This window comes from Alexandromys fortis, unplaced genomic scaffold, assembly GCF_014885135.2.
Source record: "Alexandromys fortis isolate MF-2015 unplaced genomic scaffold, M_Fortis_MF-2015_v1.1 scaffold_29, whole genome shotgun sequence".
Classification (NCBI taxonomy): domain Eukaryota; kingdom Metazoa; phylum Chordata; class Mammalia; order Rodentia; family Cricetidae; genus Alexandromys; species Alexandromys fortis.
The window spans coordinates 914,980-937,266 of record NW_026067891.1 but is presented as its reverse complement, the minus strand read 5'-3'; the positions used below and the strand labels follow the sequence as shown (position 1 = coordinate 937,266).

Genomic DNA, 22,287 nt, shown 5'->3' with positions numbered 1-22,287 from the left:
CAGTTATAAAGTAGCAACAAGCCGGGCAGTGGTGGCGCACGCCTTTAATCCCAGCACTTGGGAGGCAGAGACAGGCAGATCTCTGTGAGTTTGAGGCCAGCCTGGTCTACAAGAGCTAGTTCCAAGACAGGCTCCAAAGCTACAGAGAAACCCTGTCTCGAAAAACCAAAAAGAAAAAAAAAGTAGCAACAAGATAATTTTATGGTCGAGGGTCACCACAGCATGAGGAACTGTATTAAAGGGCCACAGAATTAGGAAGATTGAGAACCACTGGTTTAAGGAGTAATATTAAGAGTCTACATATCAGGATGCATGGAGGTTTGGGGTTTTTTTTAAGGTAATTTTTTTATTTCATGGTTGGTAAACACAAATGTAAAAACCAGACATAGAGGGATTAGAACATGCATCTTTGGGTGGAAGCCATGGGGCCCGCAGCAGCCCTTCCTCAGAGAGCACGTGGTTTGTTGTACAAAGCCTGTCGAGCAGTCATGCCTGCAGCCTGGTTCCTCTTGACATGCACTGGTGCCTTTTGAGGCCTGTGCCTTTTGGATGCAGCACAGACCCCAGCTCTGCCACAAGCTTGATGATCGCGGCCACATGTGTTGTGTTATCCTCTTTGTGTCTCGGCTTCTTCACGTGCAGTGAGAATGAGCACGTGGAGGTCATACAAAGTCATACAAGTGCGGTGAGCAGTCCATTGCACGCCCTGCTAATGGCAGACGGTTTCTAGGCTCCCAGGCTCAGGAACATGTTTTTTGTTAGCTTGTTTTTTAGCAATTAGTAGCTACTATTGGGAGTTGTAGTCTACCCAACAAACTAGTTTTTTTTTTTTTTTTTTTTTTAGCCTGACATTAACTTTTGAATGGCAAAACAGAGGGTCAGCTTCCATGTCTGTGGATTCTGCATCTTTGGATTCAGCCAACCATGGATAGAAAATATGGGGGGAAAATGTGATTGTGTCGCACATGTCCAGAGCTTTTCCCTGCCATGACCCCTAGATGTGCAGCCTAACTGTTCACAGCCTTGACATCCTATTGGCAGAAGTCCCCTGCAGATGAATTAAATTCTACAGGGGTGAGGGAGGGTCCTAGGTGGGTCCTATAGCCTTTATATGAGGGACCACTGTCTGTGAGGATCTGCTGCCCTCAGGGCACCTCTAGCACAGTCCCACGTGTGTCAAAGGTCAGCTGGATCATTACCCGCTCACTCTTGCCCCACTGACGGCGCCTTGCATTCTGCTTGCAGGATGGTGGTTTGTCAGCACTGCCGAAGAACAGGGCTGGGTCCCTGCGACCTGCCTCGAGGGCCAGGACGGTGTGCAAGATGAGTTTTCCCTCCAGCCTGAGGAAGGTAGGAAGGAGCTTCCGCTCACCCTTGGCAGCCTCTGCTCTAGGATCGATAGCTTACTAGCTCAGGGTCCAGCACCTGTAAACAGATTAGGATTAGAACTATAGGGTAAGCCTGTGCTCCCTCATGACTTTGTGGGAGCTACGCTAGGTGAGCCTTGTCAAAGCTAAGCCCTCACCCCTTTATGGGACCCCCAGCCTGACTGCTGCTGACACCCACTGCTCATCCCTGACATTGCTGTGGTGGCCACAATACCAAGCTGTCCACTCCCGTTTGCAAGTCTTTCAGCCCCATCTGTTTAAACATACCTGATTTTTTCTGTTGGTTTAAGTGTCCCCTTCTGTCTCCCACACGCTCCCTCTTCCTGGGGACATCTCATGGTAGATGTTCTGTGTGGTGATGCCTGTCACTCCAGCAAAGCCAAGGCCCGATGCTGCTTCTCCCCAAGAACTTCCCAAAGCAGAGGCCCTCAGTGTCTCCGGGAGCACACGAGTGTCTGGGAGTCAGACAGACCTGAGTGTGAGTCTTACTTCTGCCACATGCAGAGCAATCTTGGGACAGAGACACCTCTCTAAGCCCCAACCTTCTCTGCTGAACATGGGAACGTTGTGACCTGTGTCCCCATTCTGCCTGGGGCGGGGGGTGAGTGTTGTTGGGTTCCAGTGGATGGCTCTGAAGAAGCACAGAGACAAACCAAGTGTGTCAGAAAAGGGGGAAAGAAGAGAAAGGTCTAGAAACACAAAATTTACACACCACAAAATTGCATCTTACTTTGCACTTAGTTGTGCCACAGTGACACTCTGTGGAGTTTGTTTGCTCTGTTTTGATGGCCCTCTGTGAGCCAGAGGCCTGGCTACCACAGATGAGCTCAGATTAAAGGGGGTGGGGGAGTGCACTGATGGCAGCCTGTGTCTCCTTCCGCAGTCTGGGATGGCATGTCTGAGAAGGAAGTGACTTTTAGCTCCATTTCACAGATGTGGAGCCACGCTCAGAAAAGCCGATTTTTGCCCAGGGCCACACGGTTAGAGGACAGTTAGGAACACATCTTTCTGCAGATATAGGCATTTTCTTTCCCTATACGGTGACAGTTTCTCAGGATACTCATTCTAGGAACAGGATGTCTACCGGATACCTCTTCACTCAAGCTGAAGCTCATTCCCCAGGCGCCTCCTCTCTAGGACGCCTGGAGCTGGGAATAGACTCAGGTAGACCCCTCCTAGGGAACATTGTTAGGTGCTCACAGGCCTGTAGCTCCTGGGAGTGAGCTTCTCTTACCTCTGCCTTCTGCCCTCCATCCAACATGCTGCCTGGCCAGTCTCCTGGAGGTACTGCTCTCTGCCCCGGTCTGTGGGTCGCCGCCGGACTCTGGGGGACTTGTATGCCATCAGCTGGCGTCAAGGTGCCTACCCTTGGAGATTTCCTGCATTTGGTGCTTGGAGCCAGGTCCTTGCATCTGTCTGCATGAGCTCCCTGCTCTGGGATTACCTGTGTCTGCTGCATGTGAAAAACATGGTCTTGTCATCTTGTGTGTGCAAGCATGGAGGATGGGGAGGAGTGGACCGCAGCACCATTAATAAAAATTCAGACACAGAAATTGGGGTTCAACCTGAAAATCAGGAAAGCAAAGCAGCCAGCTACTGGCTCTTACCTCTACCTCTGTCCGAAATGGCGGTCCTGCCTCCAGGAATCTCAGAAGGAGACTGTGTGTGAGAGCTGTCTCCTCCAGTCTTTTATTCCTCTCTAGTGCTGGGATTAAAAGTGTGCACCACTACCACCTGGTTGCTATGGCAAACTAGTGTGGCTACCAGGATTAAAGGTGTGTGTCACCACTGTCTGGTTTGTAAGGCTGATTAGTGTGGCTGTTTTACTCTCTGATCTTCAGGTTTATTTATGAAAGCTTTATTTATTAAAATACAAGTGAAATATCACTACAGTAGACCTGGGGTATTTGATTGCCTGGGTTTTCTATGATAATGTCTGGACAGCCCCATTTCCTTGATCAGATTTGAGTCACAGGAGAAAGCCACATCAACCAGATTAAGCAAAAAGAAAAGTATGATAAGCCAGGTTGGTAGTGAGTGGTTCATACTTGTGCCACTTGAAGACTGAGACTAAACGACCATGAGTTTGAGGACAACTTGAGCTGCATAATGAGATGCTGTCTTTTAAGGGAGGGGTCACTAAAAAGCCAGGCTAGAATTAGCTTCAAGCACGACTGGATGTACCTTGGCCACCTCTGCCCTATTCTGTTTCGTTGGCACAGCTCTATTCCTTGTGACACTGACCCCAGACACCTTTTGTGGACAGCTTCTCCTTCAACGTAAGCACTAGGGCTGGTTTCGCCTAGCCCCTCCCACTGTGTGCCATCCCAGAACCAATCACAGTAGCCCGGCCTTGTAGTACAGGGTCACATGCACATCTCTGTCCAGGAGGTAGAGGCTCAGCCACCCCTAAAGCACATGAATGGGCTACAGCAGAAGGGCGGGCATTGCTTGTGCAGCCCCTGAACTCAGCCTGGAGTCACTCAGCACTCTAGCATCCCAGGGCTTGAGTACCCTCCCGGCTGGAGCCTGGGGGACCCAGGGTTCCTGGGTTTGGATGCACTCAGATGAGGACCCAGGCAGTGCCCCTTTCCACCTGAACTACACAAAACTACTGTGCTTGGCCAGCGAAATCCTTCCTTCTTCCCTCCTACTCTAGCCTGGGACCTGCTGATTCAGCACAAGGGGAACTAGCTGACCACACTGAATACAAGATGTGTGCCACAAGTCAGCACAGCCCCTTGGAGTCGGTCAGCAGGCCATTCCAATAAAAAACTAAATGCCTGGGTGCCTCCCACCTCCTCTACGTCAGCTGGCTGCCAATGGTTGCCTCAAGTGTTTTCCTAAGAAGCGTGAGCACTAGGCTGTGGCTGGCTGGGCCACTCACCTGTGGACTAAAATGTAATCTAAGAAAGGTCCTCTCTTCTCCTTGCTGGGCTCCCCTGGAACATGTCTCCATATTTCTCTGTGTCAGCAGCCAGAGCGGACACTGGAAATAGAAACTGTTCCCTTATTCTCCTGACATCCTGCCCAGGATCTGCCAGGGAGCAGGATCTCGGGGCTGCTGTGGTAACACAGTGGAAGATGGCTCTCAGGGAGCAGTGTGTGCTGTGGATTGTGGGGAGAGCGGGGCGGGAGGCGGCGTGGAAAGCTACCCAGCCATGCAGGTAATAAGCACGGTTGGAAAGGACAGCGTAGCCGATAAAGAGTGTAGTCTAGGCATCTAGGTATGAGAAGTGCTCTCTGTCCCCTCCTTGGTGGCAGTTGCACCTTATCTCTGAACTTCTAGTCTCCACAAATCAAGAGCTAGGAGGACCCCAGGGGGCAAGGAACACCGCCTTCTCCCCCCCCACACACACACACACCCGCAGGGGGGATGTTCAGAACCAGCTCCTTCCCTAAACAATTACCAGCTTTTCCAGGCACTTTCTAGTGCTGGAGACAAGGACATGACTGAGATAGGCCAATCCCTGCCTTCCTGGAGCTCATACTCCTCCCAGCGAAAACAGACTTGAAACAATAGTAAAAGCAAAATTAGTTAGAAGGTAATTCCTGGAATGGGGGAGTTAACCTGAGCAAAGGAGTTGAAGATGCTGTCCGTCAGAATGTTGCATGGAGTCATGGGCCATGACCTTGAGGCACAGATTGGAGGGGGGGGGCATTGATTGTGCAATGGGAGGCCATCAGAGGGACTGGGGCCTCTCGATCTCAGCGGGAACCTGGGGAGCCAGAAATCTCACAGAGAATTTCCCTCTGTGTGATTGCAGATCCCAGGCAGCATCCTGGACTCCTCGGGTCTCTTTCTCACCCTCTCTGTCGTTACAGAGGAGAAGTACACAGTCATCTACCCGTACACAGCTCGTGACCAGGACGAAATGAACCTAGAGCGAGGGGCTGTGGTGGAGGTCATCCAGAAGAACCTGGAGGGCTGGTGGAAGATAAGGTACCCGCCCGTGCCTCCCCCTGTGGTCCGGTGGTTTCTGGGCCTCTCATGGGCTACAGCTTCACAGAGGTCTGTGGGAGACTGCAGGCAGGTGACATGCCTCTGCCATGAAAGGATGTATCTTAATGCGATTTGGCCTCCCTCCCCGCCCATATCTTTCCTGTAAAGTCCTAACAAGCAAACCCTCTGAGCTCCCCAAGCCTCAGAGAGTAGAACACTATTATATATGTCCTACAACATAGCCTGGGTGTGTAGTAGGCCGCTCTGTCTAAGTTTGTGTAAGCACATTGTGGTGTTTGCACAGGGTGGAAGTCACCTAATAAAGCGGTTCTCAGAAGCTGTCCAGTCATTAAATGACGTGTGATTGTCACAGTACCTACCATGTTGGAGAGTCACATACCCTGGAACTCACATCTCTGAGTTCAGGGGGCAGTTGTCAGAGTGAGGTGCAGGGTCATCCAAAGCTGGGAAGTGTCCCCAGAGCCTGCTCACTCTGCCATGTCTGCTGCCTGTGCCCCAAACAATGGCCTGAGGATGTGGATTCTGTTTTATTTTCAGCTAGCTTTTTCCGCGTAAAGCAAGACTTACTCCGTCTTACTGGGCTTTTTAAGTTGGACAGATGCTTAATTGTACAGATTTCTCTCTCCTTGCAAATTTGCCTCCAGTTACAAATGATCTGGTTTTCACTGAAACCCAGGCCATTTTGTTTTTAAAGTAGTTTTGTTTTGCTGGGTTTTTGTTTGTTTTGGGGTTTGTGGGGTCTTTTGTTTTGTTTTGGTTGTTGTTGTTTTGAGATGGGACTCATAACTCTGGTTGTCCTGGAACTTATGGACCAGACTCACCTCAAACTCACAGACATCCACCTGCCTCTGCCTCCCAAGTGCTGGGATTAACGGTGTGCACCACCACCGCCACCTTCTTTAATTGATTCTTAATGAGATTCGGCTTTGCCATATGTCATGTCTAGTCTGCTGGGTCTATTCCTCTTTTCCCAAAGGTGTGAGCACCTGTTTGGGAAGGTGCTAGTAGCTCTCAGTGGGGTTGGCTGATTTCCACAGTGTAAATGCCTAGTGTCCCATGGCCACTTTCAAGCCACCAGTGTAATGCTACTAAGTGTGGTGTTCAGAAGAAATCCTTGCTGTGGGCTATGGTGAGCCAGTGTGGGGTTGCTCCAGTACATCTGTTTTTTAAGACCGGACTGGTTTTTATGAAGCCCAGGTTCTGCCATGTGAGGATTAAACAATCGTTATTCTCACTGATAGCGTTTTTAAGGACAGTGAGCTGGTGTGTCAGAGTCCCTGTCATTCCTCAGCTCAGTGGCAGCCAACATGGAGGTCCACCATTCTAAGTATGTTTGTGTCAACCAATACAGAGCCCTACCCTGTCCATGTGAGACTTGGAACCAGGGGCTGGGGCTGCAGGTAAAAGGTCACATAGAACAAGCTAAGATGTCCAAGTCGACGCCTGCCACAGACTTGCTTGTAAGCTTAAGAGAGGTGTTTAACACCAATGGGTCTCAGGCTTCTTGTCTTTACAAACCAGATTCCAATTCTGGCTGAAAACCCCTTCTCTGAAATGCGTGGGAACAGAAGTCTTCAGGATCTGGAATGTCTTCATCTTTGGGGAATGTGGCATATGTGTAATGGGATGTCTTGGGGATGAGGAGGGCCAGGGTAAACCCCAGATTCACTGTGTTGTATATACACTCTATAAGCACAGCTGGAAGATGAGTTCATACGAAATGAATACAGCTGCATTTTGACTATGATCTGTCACATGAAGTCAAGTGTGGAATTTTCCTTTGGTGGGATCACGTTGGTGCTTAAAAACCTTCGCTGGGAATTGAGGGCAGGGGAGAGGCTGGGCCTGTATCCCTCCTGCCAAGGTTGGCTGGGTTCAAACACACTAATAGCTGTGAAGTGCTTCGGGCGGGACTGAGTAGGTGCCAAGAGCGCTGGCTGTCACTGTCGTGACTGTTGTCACCATCACAGTGGTACCATAGGGGACGGCTCTGATGCCTGCCCAGGATGTGATTTGACATTGGCAGCTTGTCCCCTTGGCCTTTCATTTTTTTTTTTTTTATTGAGTTCACTGATACCCAGTTGCTCATACCCAAGGGCTCATATTCTAACCAGGAAACAGGAAAGCCACAGCCAAGTGCATTTTGCAGATGCTGAGATTACAGAGTGTACACAAAGCCAGCGGGCCATTGTGGAGATTGGGCCTCATTTTGGAGATCAGAAGAAGACTTAATGACATTAAGTAAAGCCTGGGAAGAGGTAAGGTACCACCAGGAAGGAGGGGGGAAGCATGCCAGGTAGAGGCCCACCAAAAGCTGCAGTGTGGGGAAGTGACTGCAAGTAGAGGGGATATGTGGGACCCAGTGGTTGTTGAGAGAGGCGGCTGGAGGGGAGGGCCTGCAAGGCTGGTGTGAAGTCTTAGGTGTCATCTGAGTGCAATGAATTGCATGTTCCTGGCCTGCAATAGAGTTCACTATCCCATTGTCTTAGGGTTTCTACTGCTCTAAAGAGACGCCGTGACCACGGCAACTCTTATAAGGAAAACATTTAATTGGGCTGGCTTACTGCTCGCGGTTCAGTCCATTATCATCATGGTGAGACATGGCAGTGTGTAAGAAGACATGATGCTGGAGGTCCCTGAGAGTTCTACATCTTGTCCTGCAGGATGTGGTTTGTCTCACTGGGTGTGGCTTGAGCATATTGGAGACCTCAAAGCCTACCTTCACAGTGACACACCTCCTCCAGCAAAGGCACACCTAATAGTGTACTCCTTTGGGGGCTATTTTCTTTCAAACCACCACACCCACCATCCTGAACCTGAGGTATAGATAGAGTCATGCCCCTCACCACCACCAAGGCCCTGCAGACCACCCTAACCAGAATCCTTCCCCTTTCTCCTAGGTTCCAGGGAAAAGAGGGCTGGGCCCCTGCTTCCTACCTAAAGAAGAGCAGTGGGGATCCCTTGCCCCCAAAGCTTGGCCCCAGCTCATCTGCCCACTCGGGGGCCCTCGACCTGGACGGTGTTTCTCGGCAGCAGAACGCTCTGGGCAGGGAGAAGGAGCCGCTCAACAACCAGAGGGATGGCCGGTTTGAAGGTCGCCTGCTGCCAGATGGTGATGTTAAGCAGAGTGAGTAACACCCGCCCACCCTTGCTCCAGACAACTGAGGTCTATCTAAGCTTAGAGTGCCTCCCACGTTGCCCTTATGTCCTGCAGGTAAAAGTAAGAACTTGGAGACCTTGGGTCCCAAGGACCAGCAAACTACAGAATCTCAACAGTGTACTTACTGTTCCTTCCCTAGCTGGTCCCACTGTGTCATAGTGATCCAGCTCCTCGGGTGTATCAGGGGTCTCCTGGTTAGCTCACCGACTCCTCCGACAGTCTCTGAGGGACTGCTTTTGTTTTACACATAAAAATCAGAACAGCAGGTGATGAGACCAAGGTCATTTACCTGGTAACCATGGGGCTGGGGGTTGAACCCAAGGTCCATACCCTTCCAGTCTTCTCCATGGCCTCGTATGTGAACCAGAGGGAGAAAAGTCGACCCCATGTTGGGCTTGCTTCCACCACAGTGCTCCACCCACCTTGCTTTTCAGAGCCTCCCTGTGTATACTTTACTATGAGTCTTCCCCACATACCCGAGAGCAGGGTTACTCAGTTGTCTGCCTTGTGCTTGGGACTGTGGCCTCAGCACAGTGCCCAGCATCCTGTGCTGGTCCTGAAGCAAGAATCTGTGGACAAAGGACTCCAGGTCCTCACAGAGACGAGGGCGTTGAGCTAAGTACCGTGTTCTCTGCACCATCTTAAGTGCGAAGAGCTTCATGGGTGCTACAGGCCATGACAGGGCTCTGAGATTCTGGACTCTCGTGGTCAAAAGCATAGTCCACTAATACTAGGAAACCAGATGCAAATCTCAAGTTATATGACTTTGTTAAGCTGTTCAGATACCAAATTAACGTCTTATCCCCCCCCCCCGCGCGCACACGCACACACACACCAGTGGCTCATTTGATCTACACACTGTAGCAGTTTTGTGTCTACAGCTGAGATGCTGGTACTTCATACTGTCAAGGATCTCGGTCTCCTGCGTCTGTTTCGTGTTCCCCCATCATTCAGTATGGCCATCATTGTCCAACCAGTGAAAGGCAGTGGGGAGTGGAACAACTCATGTTCCACCTTCCCCCATACGCCGCTGGACTTAGTCACTTGGCAACCCCAGCTGCAAGGAAGTCTAGGAACATGAGGCCTTATATAGGCAGCTGTCTCGGCTAAGACTCTCTTGTATTTTCTAATGTTCTAGTAGATGTGGAAATCTAGTAGATATTTCATGTTACCCCAGCTGCCAGGAGAGGTATGCGTTAGGCTAGTCCACGGAAAAGGACCTATGGCTCAGAATCCAATATTAATTTTGTGCTGTGCTGGGATGAGTCCATGCTTTATGCCCTGCGTGGACAGTCTCCCTTTGCTGGAGGACCATTGCCATTCATCTGTTCCCATGAAGAAAAAGGACCTGGGGAAGGCCATGTTGATGGAGGGTGCTGAGCCTCGCCTGAGGAAAGCACAGCCAGGCTGTTCTCACAAAGGCTCACAGAAACGCAAACACGTGACTCCTGGGATGGGGGAAGGGATGAGACCCACCTGGCTCCCACAGCTGGGGATCTGTCTGTGGAACTCTGCATGTGAGTGAAATTTTGTTTCCCCATAGGATCACCAAAGATGAGGCAAAGACCCCCTCCTCGCCGGGACATGACCATTGTAAGTGTGTACTTGCCTTAGGACCCCATTCCCTTGGCCTGGGGCCTGCCTGGGTTACCCAGCAGACCCCACATATTCTAGTACTTTCTAGGCAGTTCTTTTTCATGAAGCAACTTACGTGAAGCAGACCCAAGCTTAGAAGCACAGGTTTGTCTGTGGTGACATTCTGGTATTCTGATCCATTTTTAACTCTCTAAGTCCATTTATTTATTCATTAATTTACTTATTTATTTATAGGCAGAGTCTCACTTTATAGCCCTGGTTAGTCTGTAACTCTCTGTGTAGACCAGGCTGGCCTCAGACTCACAGAGTTTTGCCTGCCTCTGCCTGCCCCCTGAGTGCTAGGTTCAAAGGCTTTCACCACCATGCCCTGCCTGTAGGTACCTTTTTAACCAGTATGCATTGAGCATCCTTAATCCAAAAACCTCAAATGCTTCAAATCTTGACACTTTGAGCACCAACATGATACCAAAAGAGTGGAATGAAAATTTCATACCTGACTTCACATGTTGGACCACAGTCAAAACACTGTTTTAGGTTCACTAAAAAAAAATCTGTCGTCAAATGTTACACTTGGGCTAAATATACACGAAGCATAAATGTTTTTTGTGTTTGAACTTGGATCCTAGCCCCAGGATGTCTCACTTTGTAAACAAATATTCAAACTGTAAAACACTAGTGATCACAAAGTGGCCTTTTTGAACACGTCTGCCACCTCTTGGGTCCTTGTCCCGTACCATAAATCTGCCAGGTGCTTCACTTGGTAGCAGGTTTACATCGTGGCAAGGGCCAGTAGCGTTAGGATTCCCGTCCTACAGGAGATGAAGTGGAGGCTTGACATGGCCCTTCACCAGCTTTTCAGCCCACATGGGCCTGACTCAGAGACCTGTGGTCTTCCCACAGCCTCGCTGCCTCTTACCTCCAGACACGCTTGTGTTTTCCCAGATTCTCATAATGAACCTGGATGTCCCACGTTGCTCCTCTTTCTGTAAATTTGAAGGGAAAACGAGACCCCCCCAACAAGGAGGTGACAGTCATATCCTCTTTGTTTGCCCCTCAGAAGCTAATTAGGCTTCCCAGCACCCTTTCAGCCTTGATGTTGTGTACCCCCAGTCCCTTCATCCCACCCTGACTCAGTCTGCCCTGTGTGTAATCCTGCCAGCCTCGAGGCCTCAACCTGCCGAAGCCTCCCATCCCACCCCAGGTGGAAGAAGAGTATTATACCATTGCAGAGTTCCAGACCACCATCCCAGACGGCATCAGCTTCCAGGCCGGCCTGAAGGTCGAGGTGAGCACACCTGCTGTGGTTCTTTATTCTTAGCTGGCCTTCAGTCTTCTTACCTCCTGCTGTGGGGGAGGGGAGATGAGGTTAATGGCTTTATTAAGGTATGATTATACCTTCGTAATCACATTCCGAACTGTTAGCCAACTTGAGTGTAAAATCAGGGGTTTATTTTATTCAGTTCCATAACCATCACTACCCTCCGGTTCCAACGTCCTTGGCAGACACCCTGTCTGTCCCTTCAGCCAGCACCGCCCTTTTTACACAACCGCCAGTCCTTCTCACTAGAAGTGGAATTATACAATATATGGCCCTTGTGTAGCTGGCTTGTATTTCCATTTCTTTTTTAAATTTTTATTTATTTTATGTGGATGGGTGTTTTGCCTGCCTGTCTGTGTATCTCATGTCTGTGGAGGCCCGAAGAGGGCATCAGATCCCCAGGGACTGGAGTTACACTTAGTTGTGAGATGCCATGGAGGTGCTGGAACTTAACCTGGGTCCTCTGGTAAAACAGTCAGTGTTCTTACCACTGAGCCATCTCTCCAGCCCCTCTCTTTCCCTTTTTAAAATGATTTATTTATTGTGCATGTGCCCACGGCTCTCATTGCATGTGGAGGTCATTGGACAATTTTTGAGGCAGAGTCACGAGTAGCTCTGCTGCTGCTCTCTGTATGTGAACTTCCGGCCTTGTCTCCTGTCTCTGCCTCCCTACTTGATAATGAAGCTCAATGGGAGGCCTGGGAGATCGATATCCTGTCTTACAGATGCAGCTCAGGGGATGGATAAATGCTCATCTCAGGGTAGAGTTAGTAAGTGATGGAGCGGGGACTCGAACTGAGATATGTCTGGTTTCTTTCATTTCGTTCTTGTGACCTTGCATTTGTTTCGTTCATCATAACACGTGGCTTCTGTCACCAACAAGAACATGCTTAAGAACCGAAGCAGGAGACAGACATGGGTACATATGCCTTTAATCCCTGCACTCAAGAGGCTGGAGCCAGCCTTGTTTTCATAAAACGTTCCAGGGCAGCACAGGCTACACAGTGAGAACCTGGCTCAAAAGAAAATAAATAAATAACCAAATGGCCAGATTTTCTGTCACTCTTCTTTCCCTTAAGTGTCCTTATTGTCCCATTCCCTTTCCTCACACTGTTTTAGTGATGGAGTTGAATTGCTGATGAAGGCTGTGTACCCAGCGGTGCCATTAACTGCTCCCAGCATACTGGGTATAATAGCGCCAGTCACCTATTTGTTAGTCCCGCTAGACTCCCGCCTGTGCAGCGCATCTTTTCTTGGCCACTTTTCCTCTGATTTGCTAGTGCAACACCTACCAAGTGTGGTTGCGTGCGTTCACAAAGATGGTGCACTTTTGCTTGTTCGGGCATTAGTAAGTCCTGCCATTGGGTGTTACTCTGTCTCTCATCATTCAAGTGGGGTAGCTCTGAGCTGAAACCCAGGACCACAAGCCCCAGAGTTGGCCTCCCAGTGCTGACTCCGTGGCTGCTGTCCTCCTGCCAGGCCTCATTCCTTATGACTCCTAGAACAGTTTCTCAGGCCAGGCTTGGCTCCTCCTAGGAAGCAGGGTCTGGCCGTCCTTAGAGCCCAGCCGCCTGCCCTCCGCTTTCCCCCACCCAGCCCAGCTGCTTACCTTCACTCTCACCCCCACATTCACCCTCTCCGGAGCCCTCTGCCCAATCCTCAGCCCTCCTGAGGTTCTGCACTGCATTTGTAGAATGGGATGATGTTCCCTGAATCACAGGAAGGTCAAAGGTCATGAGCATCAGGTTTGCTGTGTACAGCACCTGCTGGGGAATCTCTGGTGCCTGTTCTCTTAGGCCTGCCGTATACCAAAATACTAGACAGACTAGATGAAACACTGATTTTCCTTCTCGTGGTGCTGGAGCTGAAGTCTAAGATGAAAGTGTAGCAGGATGGGTACCTCCTGTGGCTTCTTTCCTTGGTCTACACATAGTCACCTTCCTGTCTTGTCCTCACATGCAGTCCTTTACTCTGTTCTCTCAAATCTCTTCCTTGGAAGACATCAGTTTAGGTAACTAGAGCCTGCTCTTAGGACCCATTTCCACCCAGTGACCTCTTCAGAGGCCCTATCCAGATGCAGGGGCATTTGGAGTGCGGAAGGAGGATGCTGTACATAGGGCTTTGGGGGCACACTTCAGCCCATTACATACAGTCTGTGTACTGTTCATCTCCCCAAGAATTCACTCAGATGATACTGGGTCAGAAAGACACAGGAACCATCATATCTTAAATAACATCAGTATTTCTCCCCACCATTCAGTCCAGTGGGTATGGGCGTGAGGGAGAGCTGGAGATAAGAGATGAAACTCCCTTTATCCCACCAGCCTCTGGTCCCCTGAATATAAGCATAGCGTACCATCGACCTAAGTGTGATTCCTGTGTTTGAAGATTCCTGTTTTTCATATGGCGTAGCATCTATAATGCCAGCTCCTCTAGTCTCTAGTGTTCAGCCAAAGAAGCCAGGATCAAGGGTAGTTTTCCTGTTCTGTGGCTTTTGCCTTGTACTTTGGCACAAATGGTGTTGATGGCCTTGTCTTCCCAAGCTGACCGGCAGCTACACATGGATCCCTGTAGCTTCCCACCTCACAGAAGGGAAAGGAAAAGCCCAGGGTGCAGAGGAGCTGGGTGTCAGTCAGTACCTCTCCCCCAAAGGTGCCTTCTAAGGCACGTCAGCCATATCTTTCAAAGGGTCCTCATCACAATCCAGAAGTGGACAAGAACCTGATAGATATGGCAGTGAACACCTATAATCCCAGCTGATCAAGTGGCTAAGGCAGTATGGTAGCTTAAGCCAGGAATTAGAATCTAGACTGGGCAATGTAACAATGCCCCCATCTCAAAAGTCAATATAAATGAGAACCCGCCTTAATGAGGTGTCCTGATACAGTGTCCGTAACTGCTTCTATGTCTGTGTTCTATTTCTGTGACAAAACACCATGAACAAGGCAACTTATAAAGCATTTGGTTGGGTTTACAACCTCAGAGGTTTTAAGAGTCCATGATAGCAGAGCAAAGGCATAGCAGCAGGAACAGCTAAGAGCTCCCTTCTTGATCTGCAAACAGGAGGCAGAGAGAGAAAGAGAGAGAAAGAGGGAGAGAGGGAGAGATAAGTCTTGAAACCTCAAAGCCCATCCCCACTGACACACTTTCTCCAACAAGGTCACACCTCCTATTCTTTCGCAAATTCTTCCATCAACTGGGGACCAGGTATTCAAGCATTGAGAACCTATGGGGGTCATTCTCATTCATACCAACATGCTGGTCTAGGTAGACCTAGACCTGGTAGGAGAATTTGCAGAGTCAGAATACAGCTTTTGGGGTACCTGTTTCATGTAGGTTCTTTCCTAAATTGTGGACCCTGCCAGGGATGTGGCTTCAGACCTACTAAGTACCTTTCCTGTTCCACTCCTAGGTGATTGAGAAGAGCTTAAGTGGTTGGTGGTACATTCAGATGGAAGATAAGGAGGGATGGGCCCCAGCAACCTTCATTGACAAGTACAAGAAGACCAGCAGTGCCTCAAGGCCCAACTTCCTGGCTCCCCTGCCTCACGAGATGACTCAGCTCCGGCTTGGGGACACAGCCGCAATGGAGAACAACCAGGGTCCAGAAGCAGTGGGGCCCTCCAGACCCCTGCCTGAGGCCCCACATGGTCCTATGGACTCTGGGATGCTGTGGTCCAAGGACTGGAAGGGGGGGAAGGAGGCCCCAAGAAAGGCATCTTCGGATCTGTCTGCATCAGCAGGCTATGAGGAGATCTCAGACCCCACACAGGAGGAGAAACCCAGCCTCCCTCCACGCAAAGAATCCATCATCAAATCTGAAGAGGAACTGCTGGAGAGGGAGAGGCAGAAGTTGGAGCCACTCCGGAATTCCTCCCCCAAGCCCCCTGGCATGATTTTGCCAATGATTCCAGCCAAGCATGCTCCGCCAGCCCGGGACAATAGGAAGCCAGAGCCCAAACCTGACAAAAGCAAGTTGTTCCCACTAAAAAATGACATGGGGCTCGAATGTGGTCACAAGGTGCTGGCCAAGGAAGTGAAGAAGCCCAACCTCCGTCCTGTCTCCAGGTCCAAAGCTGAGCTGCCTGAGGAGAAGGCAGAAGCCAGTCCCCAGAATCTGTTCTTGAAGTCTAGACCTCAGGTTAGGCCCAAACCAACTCCTTCCCCCAAGACAGAGCCAGTTCAGAGCGAAGATCAAGTAGACATACATAACCTCAGGAGCAAGCTCAGACCTGCCAAGTCCCAGGAAAAAGCTGTATTAGACGGGGAGAGCCACCATGCTGCTGGGAGTCATGACACAGCCCTCAACCGAAGCTTCCTTCCGGTAGAGGGACCTGGCCGTGGTCAGGACAGGTCTGGCCGGCAGGATGGACTGAGTCCAAAGGAGTCACCCTGTAGAGCCCCTCCCAGGCCAGCCAAGACCACAGACCCTGCACCTAAGAATTTGCCTGTGCCTGGCCAAGAAGCCACCCAGCAAAGACCTGTGGTCCCACCTCGGAGACCCCCACCCCCCAAGAAAACCTCCTCATCACCGTTGTCGTGTAGGCCCCTCCCAGAGGTCAGAGGGCCACAGCGTGAAGCCAATGAAAGCAGAGCCGTTCCTGTCCCAGGCCGGGCCCTCCTGGTCCCTCCGAAAGCCAAACCCTTCCTCTCTAACTCCTCAGTGGGCCAAGATGACATGCGAGGCAAAGGTGGGCTGGGGCCACGCATAGCTGGCAAGGTGGGAGAAAGCCGAGAGAAAGCAGCCCCCTTCCTCAATGCCGATGGCCCAAAGGACTCACTCTATGTGGCTGTGGCCAACTTTGAAGGAGATGAAGACACCAGCAGCTTCCAGGAAGGGACAGTGTTTGAAGTTCGGGAGAAGAGCAGCAGCGGCTGGTGGTTCTGTCAGGTCCTCAGCGGGGCTCCTTCCTGGGAAGGCTGGATTCCTTCCAACTACCTCCGGAAGAAACCTTAGCTTCCCCCACCCTGCCCAGAGAGACCCCGCTGTCCCTGCTGGCCTCTCCCACGTATTTAATACGCATCTTAATTTATCAGTCTCCACACAGTTTCGAGGAAGGAGGCCAGTGGGGTGCTGTGGAGAATGCTTGGTGCGATGATGTCCTGTCGCCGGGGTCTGATTCTCCTGTTGTGGCGCCCCCAGAAGGCTAGAAAGCCAGGTAGAAACCACATCAGCATCTTTCTCTATAGTGGTACCCACCCTCCTAGTTAATGGTATGTCACCCAGGAGCAGGACCATGACACTCTCAGACCTCCAAGGCTGAGACCTGTCACCTGGAGAGCTTCCAGACTGCACCTCGGTGCTCAGAGGTGGCACAGAGGGACAGCCCACATAGTCTGTGACAACTCACTTCTCCATGTTTCTAGAAGCCCAGTAGTGGCTTTGTTCACTGTTCCCAGAATGCCTGGTACCCGGAAGAACTGCATCCTGAAGGAATCAGCTTCCAGGCTTTCTGTTTCTAAGTCCTGACCAGATGCAGCTGCCCTGGAGTGGTCCTGGAGATTAACTCGGTCATCGCGCCTCCAGTCTGCCTTGGACCGTGAGCAGTCCTAATGGGGCATGCTCCACCGCTGCAGCCTCTGGTCCGTCTAGGACTCTTAAATTACAGTTCCTGCCCACCTCCCCCAGTCCCTAAAACAAGAGTCCCCAAGTTTGTTTAAATAAGGGGCACAGCCTATGAGAGCTTCTTTGCCCAGTAGGTGCCAAACTGTCCTTGGCTTTTTGCTTTCACGTCCAAACCTTCAACCAGCCCCCACTATTCCATCACACCCATTTTCTAGAAGAGGAAACCCGGGCTCTACAGGCCCCAGGACATACAGCTAGGAATAGGAGGGAGGAGGAAGTTTGAGTTCAGGCCTGCCTGGACTCTTCTCCCAGCAAGAACAAGCCAGTGAGGGAAGAAATAGGGGTTAACTGGGAACCTCCTTATGGTATAAGCCAGGGGACAGCAATGACTGCCCTAGACTTGTAGCTGCTACTCCAGGCCAGGGCATGCCCTGGATCCTTAGTAGCCGCCACAGAACTTGTAGGCTGGCACCCCATGCGTGGAAGGGGAATGCAGAAAGCTGAGACAGTGTCCCTCGGTGGTTTGAAGGGGGCTCTGGTGACTAAGGACCAGCAGCTGGGGCGGTGGAAAACTGAGCAACGCAGCAGTAGCCACAACTCTTGCCAGGGCAGGTGTGGCTTCTTCCTGTAGAGCAGTCGCCCTGGGCTGGCATGGCTTCCCAGTGAGCAGTTTGCTTTTTTAATATTCTTTCCTGGGGAGAAGCCCAGGGTAGACCATCCCTATTTTGACTAACAGACTTAACTGAGACCTCAAGAGGTCTGCTTAGCTGCTACAGGGCTAAAAACAACTCAGATTTCTAACTCCCTGCCCAGAACAACTTGTACCTATGAACAGGCTTCCTTTAAAAGAGGGGCGAGGTGGAGAGAGCAGAACCCCACCCCCTCCCAAAGACCCTGCAGAAGAGGCCGCCCTGTCCTGCTCTACATCTCCCCCAGAAATTTCTCTCACACACACGCACCTTTTTTTTTTTTAACCCGTGCTTTAGGAACCACAAAACCCCTTTTCCTGAGGTGTGCATCTTACCTGCAGTGCCAAAGATTTCGTGCAAGCAGATCTCTTCTGCACCCTCCCCAGGCCCCGCTCTGTGCCCTTCTGGCTCTGGCTGCTGTCCTTTGACCCGTGGTGCCACCACGACGCTCTTCCTCTGCTTAGCCCCACCCCCAGAATACTGGCCAGGGCGCGAGGCACCTCCTGAAGGATATTCCTGCTTAGTCTGTGCCCAGGGTGTCAGGAGAAAGCCCCAGATAGGAAGAGGGGAGGCTCTGAGAGTCTTAGCACTTCTTCAAGGCTACACACCCCCCCCCCACTGTGCAGGAAGTCTCCCAGCTTTTGTTTTGTTTTGTTTTGTTTTTTTGAGGACACCTTCACTTGAATAGCTTTCATGAAGCTGTTTTACAGGTCTTTGAAGAAGCAAAGGGTTCTTTATTTTTATTGTTTTGTTTTTTATGTGTTGTTTTATTTTTTGTTTGCATTTGGCTCTCCGTAACTTTTTTTTTTTCCGTAACTTTTCAAGTAGTCTACCAGTCCCTCCTTTGCAGCAGGTACTAGATTCTGCCTTTTGTCCTCGCCTTGTGCTGATGTGAACTGCAGGTGTGCAAGGTGCATTCTCTGGTCACTGTCCTTTTCGTGGGTTGCACGCACAGCCTGAAGATTCCTGGGACAAACTCCATCAGCCACAGTGGTCGTCATTGCTCTGGTCAACCAGAAGTGAACAGGTCTGCAAAGCCAGTGATGCACCCAGCTTCCCTTGCCTGGGACTTAGCTTTCCAGCATCTAGGACTGTGGTCACCCCTCTGGGATGGAGCCTATGCCAGACCTCCCTCCATCCCTGCCTTGGAAAACTTCCAAGACCATGGTAGCAATGGGCCAATCACAGACCAGATCACCAACACAAACCTGCCACCGTCCGTCCCCCCCCCCCCCTTAACTAATCTGCACATCAGCCCTGTGATCAAGGATCAGCACCGATACTTAATGAGAAAGTTAAGGTGTGGAGGGTGTTGGCACATCCAGCTTTGTCCAGATCCTGGCCACCAGCAGAGAAATGTGTATAGTCTTTTAAGGCAATCAGGTGAGCCAGTTTCTGAATTTAGGTGTTACCCTGGTAACCTTCTGGCCAAACATTGGTCACCTGCCGGATGGCCCCTGCTCTCTGGCTCCATGACTTCATTGTTTCTGCCCGAGAGCAAGTGTAGTGAAGACCTCTGGAGACCTGGACTTGAAAACAGTTGCTTGCTGAAATGAGACTTTGCTGATATTTTCTGGCCAGAGTTACTCTTGGCCACTTGTGTTTATAGCATGGCCCCAGTCCCAGGCAAGGGGAGGGAGGTCTGAGCTCCAGCTACTTTATATCCTGCCAGGAAATGGCTAGAGCCATGCCAGGCGTTCACGGTCATTTTCAGCCTCTGCCACCGGGCTGCTCCACAGAGTAGATTTCTACGGCTTGACCTTAAACTGTTTCTGAACCCACTGGGGACTTGGGTGGTGGGTGGAAAGTGGAGGGCACGTGTGCCTCGGTAAAGAACAGGTGCCAAATCTCCCCAAGATTTAAGGATGGTCCAGTGTTTATTACCAAAACCTTGCTCTGAGAGAGAGGAAGAAACTGCCCCTACCCTCTCAAAGCTGCCCACTGGAGGTGCGGTGCAGCAGGAAAGCGCTGGCCCGCATTCACGGGGGCCCCCACACCATCCTAGCATCACAGATAAGAACATTAATCAGTGCCTCTGCTCCTGTCCTTCCATTAAGCTCTTCAGTGTTGACATAGTCTGCACCTTGGGAAGCCTTGCCATTTCTTTGAATAGCATGGCAATCTCAACCCCTTCCCTGGCTGTCTGAACTGGCCTTCAGGGTTTTTCTGTGTACTGCAGACAGCCACATCCTACCGCAGACCAAAGATTCAGAGGGGCGTGGACTGAAACGGTAGGAAGTGAATTTACATCAAGGCGTGAGGCCTTGCCTTTGCTTGGAAGAATAGCTCCTAACTTGCTAGGGTTCTAGCAGCTGGACTGACCTGACCCCAAGCAGAACTACAGAGTTAAGACAATGGTTCACACTCGTCGCCTGCTCATGGGCCACCTTCTGACCTCCTGCTCTGGGCAGGGATACCTGGTCTCCGGTGCTATCTAGTTGAGGTACCAAGCCCCTCACATGTGAGTGTTCCATCTTCCTTCCTGTCTCCATCTTCTTCTCCACAATAAGCCAGTCGGAAAGAGGGCTTAGCTTTCATCCTTCTACAGACCAGACCTGGTACCATCGCCAGTGGCCTTCACTCTCACTTCTCTGCTTTACAGAGCAAAGGTGCCCCACCAGGCTTACTACAGCAATAAGCAACTCTAATGCAACGGAGGTGTCTGTATTATGCCCGTAATGCCTTCGTGCCCTGTAATTATTAGTAGCGTCTCTCTTACTGGGGGAGTGTGATAAACCGTGGTCACCTTAGCCATACACAGTTCCTGTTTCAGGGCCACTGAGGAGCTAGGCCGCTTCTGGCATCCCCCCAGGAACAGTGGGCTCTGGGCAGTGTGACCTATTGTATGTGTCCACCCATAGATGGTGCTGGGGACCCCTGGGTTCTCAGCTCCTCTCACACCCCCTAGGCCGACTGACAGATCCTAGTGTTGGCTTTTGTTTCCTATGAGTGTTTGACGTGAGGGGGCAGTGGGTGAACACCTAGCTGTAGCATGTAGAGACTATATACCATTAGACTTTTTTTTTAATAATAATAAAAAATGCTTGACTGGTTTCAAGCTTCATTGTAAATGTGGAATGTCCGTGGGTTTCATTTGGCTGAAGGAGATGCATGGTTTCCTGCCCTGGTGTCTGGGCCTGAGGTCTTTGCATCTGAAGACTAGAAATAAATGCAAGCTGTTTGGGCATTGCCCAGAAACAGAAGTTACTCTTTCCTGGGCCTGGCACACCTTCAGTCTTTTAAATATAATTAGCAATAAGAAAGCAAAACAAAAGCCAGCCTGGTGGTGGTGATTCGCAGCTTGAATCCCAGCACTCAGGAGGCAGAGGCAGATGGATCTCTGTGAGTTCGAGACCAGCCTGGTCTACAGAGCGAGTTCCAGGAGAGCCAGGGCTCACAGAGAAACCCTGTTTCAAAAACCAAAACAAACAAACACCACAAGGGAAAGCCACCTTATATTTGTGAGGTATCTCAGTTCAGTTGTGCCTAAAGATTCAAAATGTCACCTGGCTAGGGAGCCTCGCTCCTGTTGACACTGCCTTCTGGTGAGCAAGAGTGCGGGAGAGTAGGAGAGCATGCAGCTAGCATTGGGTACAGGACTCCCGGGTTCTCTCTTCACAAGGGGTGTTTATTCTCGAAGACAGAGACAAGGCAGACTTGGGAAGAAACCCAAGGACATTTGCTCCCCTGTGGCCTAGAGCCTTTGGCCTTCCATCTTCCTGTTTTTCATGAACTTTAAGTGTCCTAAAGTATGTTGGTGGGATATCTACCTCTTAGCTTAACCTGAGAAGTGTTCTCCGGCCAGTTCTATTTAGGTAAACTTGCATGAGGACTAGCCATGTCCCCTGGGCACATGGACGCACTGGCAGTGGGCGATGAGGGGAAAGAGGCATCGGATACTTAATGGAACTTAACCCAGTGTTTCCATACCGTATTCGATGAGAGTCCCCTTGTTCATGAGACGTTTTGAAATGCCACACAGAACAAGCTCTGCAGCTGCAGGGCCTGCGTTAACCATTTACAATGTCATGGTATACTGTTGCGTGTCCCTGTCTGAAGCCTCCAGCCTTCATGCCCATGTCCTGCTCCCACAGAGCAATATGGACGGGGTTGGGTCAGGGTTTCTATTTAGGAAAAAAGCAACAGATTCACCAGTTTTTCCCAGAACCCTCCCCCTCCGAATGCTTACTTGGAGAGACCTGTAGAAGTTCCTCAGAGAAGTTTCTAGATGCCTCAGAGTGCTTGCATTGGAAGTATATAGTGACTCAGTGATCCCAGAAAGCTGGCCTGGGCTGTGCCCAGGCTTCTGTAAGCATGGACTTACTACAGTTCCTTCCTGTGTTTGCCGTGGCACATTACACTTAAAGTTTACCATGTTGGGACTGGAGAGATGGCTCAGTGGTTAAGAACACTGACTGCTCTTCCAGAGGTCCTAAGTTCAATTCCCAGCAACCACATAGTGCCTCACAGCCATCTATAATGAGACCTGGCGCCCCCTTCTGGCCTACAGTTATACATGGAAAGAATGCTGTCTACATAATAAATAAATAAATCTTAAAAAAAAATAAGTTTACCATGTTGTGCTGGATTGCCGCATCCAGCCTTA

At 50.5% G+C, this 22,287-nt stretch overlaps 1 protein-coding gene and 1 long non-coding RNA gene across 11 annotated transcripts in view; one reads left to right on the top strand and one right to left on the bottom strand.

Moving 5' to 3' along the window:
- Positions 1 to 20,752, top strand: part of Sh3pxd2b (SH3 and PX domains 2B) — an 82,365-nt gene extending 61,613 nt beyond the window's left edge. Inside the window, exons 8-13 of the mRNA XM_050121795.1 lie at positions 1,246 to 1,350; positions 5,214 to 5,331; positions 8,253 to 8,479; positions 10,056 to 10,105; positions 11,268 to 11,393; positions 14,839 to 20,752. Coding sequence (XP_049977752.1) covers positions 1,246 to 1,350; positions 5,214 to 5,331; positions 8,253 to 8,479; positions 10,056 to 10,105; positions 11,268 to 11,393; positions 14,839 to 16,383 — 2,171 coding nt within the window. The 3' untranslated portion in view covers positions 16,384 to 20,752. The remainder of the gene's footprint in view (positions 1 to 1,245; positions 1,351 to 5,213; positions 5,332 to 8,252; positions 8,480 to 10,055; positions 10,106 to 11,267; positions 11,394 to 14,838) is intronic.
- LOC126488406 (uncharacterized) lies at positions 1,304 to 18,105 on the bottom strand. Of its 10 annotated transcripts, none has more exons than XR_007588707.1 (9): positions 18,017 to 18,105; positions 11,330 to 11,452; positions 11,025 to 11,091; positions 10,843 to 10,917; positions 8,638 to 9,242; positions 8,290 to 8,454; positions 2,623 to 2,841; positions 1,656 to 1,843; positions 1,304 to 1,425 (listed from the first exon to the last, which is right to left on the bottom strand). It is a non-coding gene; the product is annotated as an uncharacterized lncRNA (long non-coding RNA). The 10 variants fall into 10 exon arrangements; XR_007588746.1 differs by lacking the exon at positions 1,304 to 1,425 and having other exon boundaries at positions 1,457 to 1,843; positions 8,638 to 8,745; positions 8,989 to 9,242; XR_007588742.1 differs by lacking the exon at positions 1,304 to 1,425 and having other exon boundaries at positions 1,457 to 1,843; positions 8,638 to 8,742; positions 8,989 to 9,242.
- Positions 20,753 to 22,287: the final 1,535 nt, after the last annotated feature.